The following is a 7719-nucleotide window of genomic DNA, read 5'->3' as shown; positions in this document are numbered from 1 at the left end:
AAAAGTTGCCAACTACAATGTTTCATAACTTTTCGAGATCTACAGAGTTTATTTTGGTTGTTTTTCCATCCGAGGTCGTTTGAAAAGTTCGAATTTTAAATTTTTGAAATTCAAACACAGTTTTGCATGACAAGATGATTTCAAATTAAAAAGTTGCCAACTAAAATGTTTCATAACTTTTCGAGATCTACAGAGTTTATTTTGGTTGTTTTTCCATCCGAGATCGTTTGAAAAGTTTAAATTTTTAAAATTCAAACACAGTTTTGTATGACAAGATGATTTCAAATTAAAAAGTTGCCAATTACAAAGTTTCATAACTTTTCGAGATATACAAAGTTTATTTTGGTTGTTTAGTCATCTGTTCATCCGACATGGTCGTTCTAACATTATTCACAAATCTTATATATATCTCTCTTGTAGTTTCATAAACTACAAGAGAGATATGTTAGATTTGTGAACAAATTTACTTTCACTTTGTCATATGAAGAAAAGACCAAAACAAACATTGTACATCTTGATGAGTTATACAACTTTGTAGTTGAAAACTTTTTCATTTGAATTAATTTACTGCTTCAAAATGTGCTTTGAAATTTTCTTTGCCGAGTGTAAAAAAAACACTCGGCAACACTACGTCAGATATCGTTTTTAGGGGCGGCTAATAAGCATTTGTAGGGGCGGTTCGGCTAGCCGCCCCTACCATACCGTCTCTACAAATCATGTATTTGTAGGGGCGGTTCCCAGACCGCCCCTATAAATCGATTTGTAGGGGCGGCTGGTGTTATCAGCCGCCCCTACAAATTGATTTGTAGAGGCGGTTGGTACTGTAGCCGCCCCTACAAATCGATTTATAGGGGCGGTCTGGGAACACTAGCCGCCCCTACAAATCGATTTGTAGGGGCGGCTACAGTACCAACCGCCCCTACAAATTATTTTTCCGCAAAAAAAAAATTAATTTACAATTCAAATTCGACCAGAACATATATTTTTCATGCACAATAACAGATGTATCTGTTTTGAATCTGAGCATGTAAATTTACAATAACACAACATATATTTCCAGTCTAACTAGCATCTGAGCATGTAAATTTGAAGTCTGGTATCTGTTTTGAAGCTAACTGACTTGAGCTTCTGGTAGTTATAGTTCATACTTTGATTCATATATGCCTACCAACTTCTAAACAATAACAGATGTAACGAAATTTATAGCTAGAAATGGAGGACTTGGGTGTTCACCTCCATCACCAAATGGCATGAGGACTCCTTGCCTGTGGCAAGGCAAGCAAGGGCTACCACTGCGGCTGCCACAGTCGAGGGTCAGAATGTGAGCTGCTTATGGTTCCGAAGTGAGAGGAAGGCCAGGTAGTTTGCCAGGTCCGCTACCCTGTCATCAGCATTTGCGCATTGAGCTTAACAGAAACAAGGAAAAGAAATAGGAAAAGAAAAAATGATCCGAAGAACAAAGGACATGCTCAAGTGCAATTTCAGCTAAATATACTTCTCTGACATGTCTTCCAAATGTGAATTGTAGTAATACATATCAAATCAAATATAAAAAATATCCCTAATCAAGAAAAGACAATCTCGGGCCACTACTATCAAGAAAAGAATATAACTTACCTCTAATCCAGATTCTTTCACCTTTCTTTTGGTGTAGTTCAGTTGCTCCTCGAATAATGTAATTCCTGTGCACTTGCAACCTGTTTTCTTCACCAACCATATTGCTAAAGTGCCCCAACCACAACCAATGTCAAGAACATGATGCCCTGACTCCACCTTAGCCTTCAGTTAAATGGATTCATTGCAACAACAAAGACATCATATATATAAGGTCATGTTGATTTTTATATGCAAGCTATTAAGTATTTAATAAGGTAATGCATATATTGCGGTTGTCTCACGATCAGGTGAGATTTATGATCTAAGAGAGTTCAAACAAAGCACAATTAATGCATATTATGATTTTCTTACCTTATTAATGAGACTGTCAAGCTTACGTAGCTGGGCTGCATCTAAGCTCTTGTCCTCAGCCTACCATTAGAACCAATATATCCAGGTCATTAAGCAATCTCAAGAGGAGTATTACTCACAAGAGTATATATACTACATCATGAGATTTTGCAAACCTTAAAAATACTGCAAGAATACGTCATTGTTGGATCCAGATAAAGAGCAAAGAAATCATTACTCTGCACAAAAATATTTCACATTGAAATAAATCTGTCACTACTTAGTCAGTTCAACAATGGAAGTGAATGATTTCCAGCATATGGATGGAGGGAGAATAGTTGTAAACTTCGAGCAGTTAGTTATCTTATTTATTCTTAAAAATACAAAGAAAGCTCACTAACCAGATCGTAGTGTTCAGATATATTTTTACGAGCTTTGGATACACTATTCTTCCGCCAGGCATGACGCAGAAAATATTTTGCAAATGCAACTCCACTAATTCCAAGCAATTTGTATAACCACTGCAGGGCACATTTGAACAAGTTCAGCAATAGCATATTCATATACGATCCTTCATATTGATGAAACAGTTCAGATGTTTTCTTAGAATTAAGATGAGATACCTTGTCCTTTTAGTGCTGTATAACCTCTTGCGTTCACATCTATTAGCCATTATAATATGTACCAATATGGCTCATAGATTTAGTCAGAAAACAGAAACAGAGTAACCTCTTCAAGCTCCTAACAACAGATGGTACTTGGCAACAATTGCTATGAAACAAATATTTAGGTTCTAAACCTATAGTGCAAGTGGAACGTAAACAAGGTGATTCTCATTTTTGGGCTAGCTTGCTGAAGGTGAAATATGATTTCCTCCGCTTTGGATCTATATCACAACTTCCTCTGTCATTACATGATAACAGACACTACTCCATCTATTTCCCTACAGCTTGAGTATGCCCATCTTCTAGCTAATTAAAGTTTAGCAAGCCCATCTTCTACAGTTTAGCATGCCCATCTTCTCCCATCTACAGCTTCTTACCTAGGAATTTTTAATCGTGGTTAGGATTCGAGATACTACAAGATGAGTTTCTGTGTTCCCTGAACAATCTTTTTTTAAGGGAATATAGGACTGTTAGAAACTTGAGAGCAATCTATAATGGGTGCATCTATTCCAACTATCACACTATATAAAATAAGTTTCAAATAATTGTACAACTCAGGTATAATACCAAGAACATAAGGACGCCCTAGCCTCACTCAGGTATAAGACCAAGAACATAAGGACAACTCCAAGCACAGCGATGATGATGAAGGGCACCAGGATCAACCACACTAGCCCTGCCCAGATTTGCTACAATCTGTAAAACAACTCAAGAGACACAAGCACAATCCAAATGGAAACACAAGGTACACAGTACTGTAACTGCAAGCCCAAACGAAAAATGTATACCTTGTGCCCATTTCATCGAACATGTTGAGGGCATCATCCATAGAAGCGTCCACACTACCATAATATCTCACTGGCTATATCATCCACCCAAAGTTCTTCAAATTAACCGGGAAAAGGAAGGGCAAGTAAGAAAAGGAGAGGCACATACATATGATCAGTACCATAATTAGCTGCTTGTTGACGGACCTCCTCTAGATCCGTGAGCAGCTGCCGCACGATGGCGCTATACGTGAGGGCGAACAACTCCAGATCGCCGCGTTGCCCCTCCCCTACTTCCGCAGCTGTGAAACCCGAACAAGCAGATCAGAAAGCGAATGGAACGCAATCGAATCGAAGGATAAGGATAAGAAGAGGGATTGTGTGAGCTCACAACGGACTCCTGGATGATCTTCCTGGCCTCGTGGAGGACGGATGGGGAGACGAAGACCTCTAGAACCCTAACTTCGGCCCCGCCGCCGCCTTGGGCACTGCCTCGGCCTCCACCTCCTCCATGGCGTCCTCCGGCCTCAGCTGCATCGTCGGCGGCCCCTAGACAAGCAGTGGTCGCAGCCTCTCCACCGCGCGGGAGAGGAGCCGCAGACCGAGAGCGCTGGCGCTCACACCACACGGTGTCGGACGGGGACTCAGTGGGGGGGGGGGACGGCGGCGGAGACGTGGAGGCGCGGCTTCCCGGCGGCGTCGGGAGGCATCGGGAGGTGGCCGGGGGGCAGGGGCGGCAGGGAGGGGCAGCGTGGGGGAGAGACGGATCAAGGGGCTCGGAGGAGAGGGAGAGAGAGGGAGTCGAGACGGAGAGAGGGAGTCGAGACGGAGGGAGCAGATATTTTGGATGGGCAGTGACGGTACGTGGGGCATTTGTAGGGGCGGCTCAATCATCAACCGCCCCTACAAATAGAAATTCCGGGGGCGGCTGGTGAGTGAGCCGCCCCTACAAATCAGGCCCATTTGCAGGGGCGGCTTGTATCACCAGCCGCCCCTACTACTCTATTTGTAGGGGCGGCTGGTGTGTGGGCTCCCGAGCACGCCACTGTAGGGGCGGCTCCATCACCAGCCGCCCCTACAAAAAATTCATCCCGTTGCTAAAAATCATTTTTTACGTAGTGCAAAGAGCTTATTTGCCGAGTGTCAAAAAAAACACTCGGCAAAGGCGTCTTTGTCGAGTGCCCGAAAAACAACACTCGGTAAACCACTTGACACTCGGCAAAGAGCCAGTCTCCGGTAGTGTAAGTCATTCTGTTTTTTCTAGATATCTAATAAATATAATGTATATCTAGGTGTATAACAAAAACTACATACCTACAAAAACTAGAACGACCGGCAATTTGGAACGGAGAAAGTATATGATTTTCGAATGGAGGCTCGCCCCATTTCCATTAACGATGTAACGGAAATACAGAAGTTTAAAATAGTTCAGAAGTAGAAACATAGATAACTAGCTGGACCAAGACCAGCAGACTAGCACTAGGTAACAAGGGCCAAACATGCGGCCACCGAGAAACAGTTTCAGACATAACCAATAAACCAACGCAAGACGGAGAAAGTATATGATATATACCACCATGTCCATTTCAGAATATGTATAGCTAGCGCACTACGTACCCTAGAATCTGCTTTCACTGTCGGTTCCAAATAGCCTTTCACTATTAGATATTGATCCATCAGTGGGCAATCGACAGTGATAGGTCTAACTTTTCACTACCGGTTGCTCACCCGATAGTGATGCCCAATTTCACAAAACAAATGAAAAAAAAAAACACCAACGCCGCTCGTGTCGGTGCTCCTGCCGGCTACGCCATGTTCGCTTGAGTTATAAACCGTACTTTTTCAGCCAACGAATATTATTTTTCTCTCACAATAAATCAGCCAACAGTACTTACAGCTATGACTTATCAACCAAACGAATAGAGCATATGCCCATGTCGTGGCAACCGCTCACGCCCACGCAATGTCCTACCACTATCGAGCCACATCACCGATGCTAGGCCCATTCCTGCGCCATCACTATCAGTAGCGCCCGTGCCAGGTCGTGCACCAGGGTGAGGTAAGGAGGAGATCGGAGGGTAGGGGAGAAGCGCGTGCACCAGGGTGAGGTACGGAGGAGATCAGAGATTCAGGAGTAGGGGAGGAGAGGAGGGAGAGAGAGGCGCATGGAGAGAGAGAGATGAGGCCAGAGGGAGAGCGAGAGAGGGAAGACCTAATAAGGACGCGGATGTGAACCTGATAGCAAGTTAAATGCGTTGAATAGAAATTTCAGGTCAGGATCGAGGGATTACTGCCGGTTGATTTTAAAATTCAGCAATGATTAATTCGTTGTTTATGGACCGACAGTGATACACCTATCATTGTCGGTTTAAAATTGTCTGACAGTGATTTTCCGTTCTGTGGCACTGGCGTGTGGTTTAACCTAATATGATGTGCATGCAGCGGCACATTTCTATCGAAACCTTTTATATTCTGTTTCACATGACTATAAAACGAACACCATATGAGACATTTATCAGGTATGATTACAGAATACAAAATTTTGTATGATAATATAATCTAGTCCAAATTGTTAGGCATTTGTTGGGTCAGAGACTGTAAGAAATTTAAATCTTACTGTAGGATCCATGCACGTATTGAATGAAAATTTTTTTATGGAAGGTGTATTTTCCTAGTCTATTTTAAACACCAAACAAATGTGCGGTTTAATTTCCCTACTCCTCTCCTAGCGTGTACTCCAAACAAATCTCACGGCTGACAAGCACAAACTGTACCCATCCATCTATCCATCCATCCATTTGCTTCCTATCGTGTGCATGTCAGGATCAGGCCCGAAGCGTCGTCGCACGAGCTAGGAGTGCCGTGTTCGCTTGGCCTTGATTGACTTAGAAGTCGTATTTTTTTAGTCAACGAATAATATTTTTCTCTTACATCAAATTAGTTAATAGTACTTTCAGTCATGGCTTATCAGCCGAACAAACCCAAACGAACCAGACGTAGTCCGTGTCGTATCGACTACAGTAGATATGTTTGACACTATTTGAAATATTAAACATAGACTAATTATAAAATTAATTATACAGATTGAGACTAATTTATGAGACGAATCTATTAAACCTAATTAGTCTATAATTTGATAGTATGGTGGTACAGTAAACATGTGCTAATGATGGATTAATAATATCCGAACACTCAATTTAACAATAGATATGATATTCGACGTGATACATTCTAAATTTTAGTCATAGATCCAAACATCCACCCGAGAACTGCCGATCGAGCTATAAAGACGATGATGTGCAAACTAAGCGCAGCGGCATTTCAGAAAGGGCGCATAACTGTACAAAAATGGAAACAGGGCAGCACAGGGACGCAACGCCGCGACAGCGACGCGAGAATGGGAATGGTAACAGACAAATCGCATGATGCTTTTGGGCGACATGTCGACAGGCTAGGGGGGCGCCGGTGCCGGGTGCCCGCTGCCTGGTGAGCTGTGGTGTGGTGTGGCCGTCAACTTGATCCTGGCTTCTGAGTTTTCAGTTTTCAGTTTTCACACACGCACGCATGCACTCACGTTCTCTGCGATCCCTCTCCCTCACTACTCTCTCTGTGCTTTTTGAAGGAAAGGCTGATGCTTCTGTGTTGGCTACTCACGTCAATTCGAGTAGCTAGCCCTAGGTCCTGCAAGGGCTGGACAACACACCGGCACACCTGCGCTGCGCTGCGATGCTACAGGCCGGGCTCTTTTGGATCCACATTTCTAGTACTCTAGTAAAGGGTGTACGCAAACAAATCTATGCTCAGACTTGTTTATCAGGGTTTTTTTTTTGCTCTCGCTTCGTCCGAGGAGTCCAAGCCGGTGAAACTAGAAATACCGGCATCACCAACACCAACTCCTAGTTCATTTGTAGAAGAGGAAGAGAAATATTAACCGCTACAGTGCACGGACATGTTCGGCTGGTATTAAAGCCGGCTGGTAAGCCAGCTGAACACTACTAAAAAAGCATTTTTAGGGGCGGCTGGTAACCCTTTGTAGGGGCGGTTTGTCCAGCCGCCCCTACGCAAGGGTCTCTACAAATCATGCATTTATAGGGACGGTTCCCAGGCCGCCCCTACAATTTGTAGGGGCGGCTGGTGTTTCCAGCCGCCCCTACAAATCTATTTGTAGGGACAGCTTGTATTACCATCCGCCCCTACAAATCGATTTGTAGGGGTAGCTGTAGTACCAGCCGCCCCTATAAACAGGTATTTGTAGGGGCGGTTCAATCTAGAACCGCCCCTACAGTACGTTTATCCGGTAAAAAAAATTCAAATTTACAATTCAAAGTCGCGTTGTCGAA

The 7719-nt window shown here is 43.3% G+C and overlaps 1 protein-coding gene across 1 annotated transcript; it reads right to left on the bottom strand.

The window, feature by feature from the left end:
* Nucleotides 1-1314: 1314 nt before the first annotated feature.
* On the bottom strand, nt 1315-3916 carry LOC136526392 (uncharacterized). The gene is made up of 7 exons (XM_066519070.1): nt 3843-3916; nt 3630-3681; nt 2349-2468; nt 2124-2186; nt 1969-2028; nt 1578-1779; nt 1315-1406 (listed from the first exon to the last, which is right to left on the bottom strand). The coding sequence occupies exons 1-7, from the start codon at nt 3914-3916 to the stop codon at nt 1315-1317; spliced, it is 663 nt and encodes a 220-aa protein (XP_066375167.1).
* Nucleotides 3917-7719: the final 3803 nt, after the last annotated feature.

This window comes from Miscanthus floridulus, chromosome 19 (assembly GCF_019320115.1).
Source record: "Miscanthus floridulus cultivar M001 chromosome 19, ASM1932011v1, whole genome shotgun sequence".
In the NCBI taxonomy this organism is placed as follows: Eukaryota; Viridiplantae; Streptophyta; class Magnoliopsida; order Poales; family Poaceae; genus Miscanthus; species Miscanthus floridulus.
The sequence above is the reverse complement of the archived record's forward strand: the minus strand, read 5'-3'. Positions and strand labels throughout refer to the sequence as shown.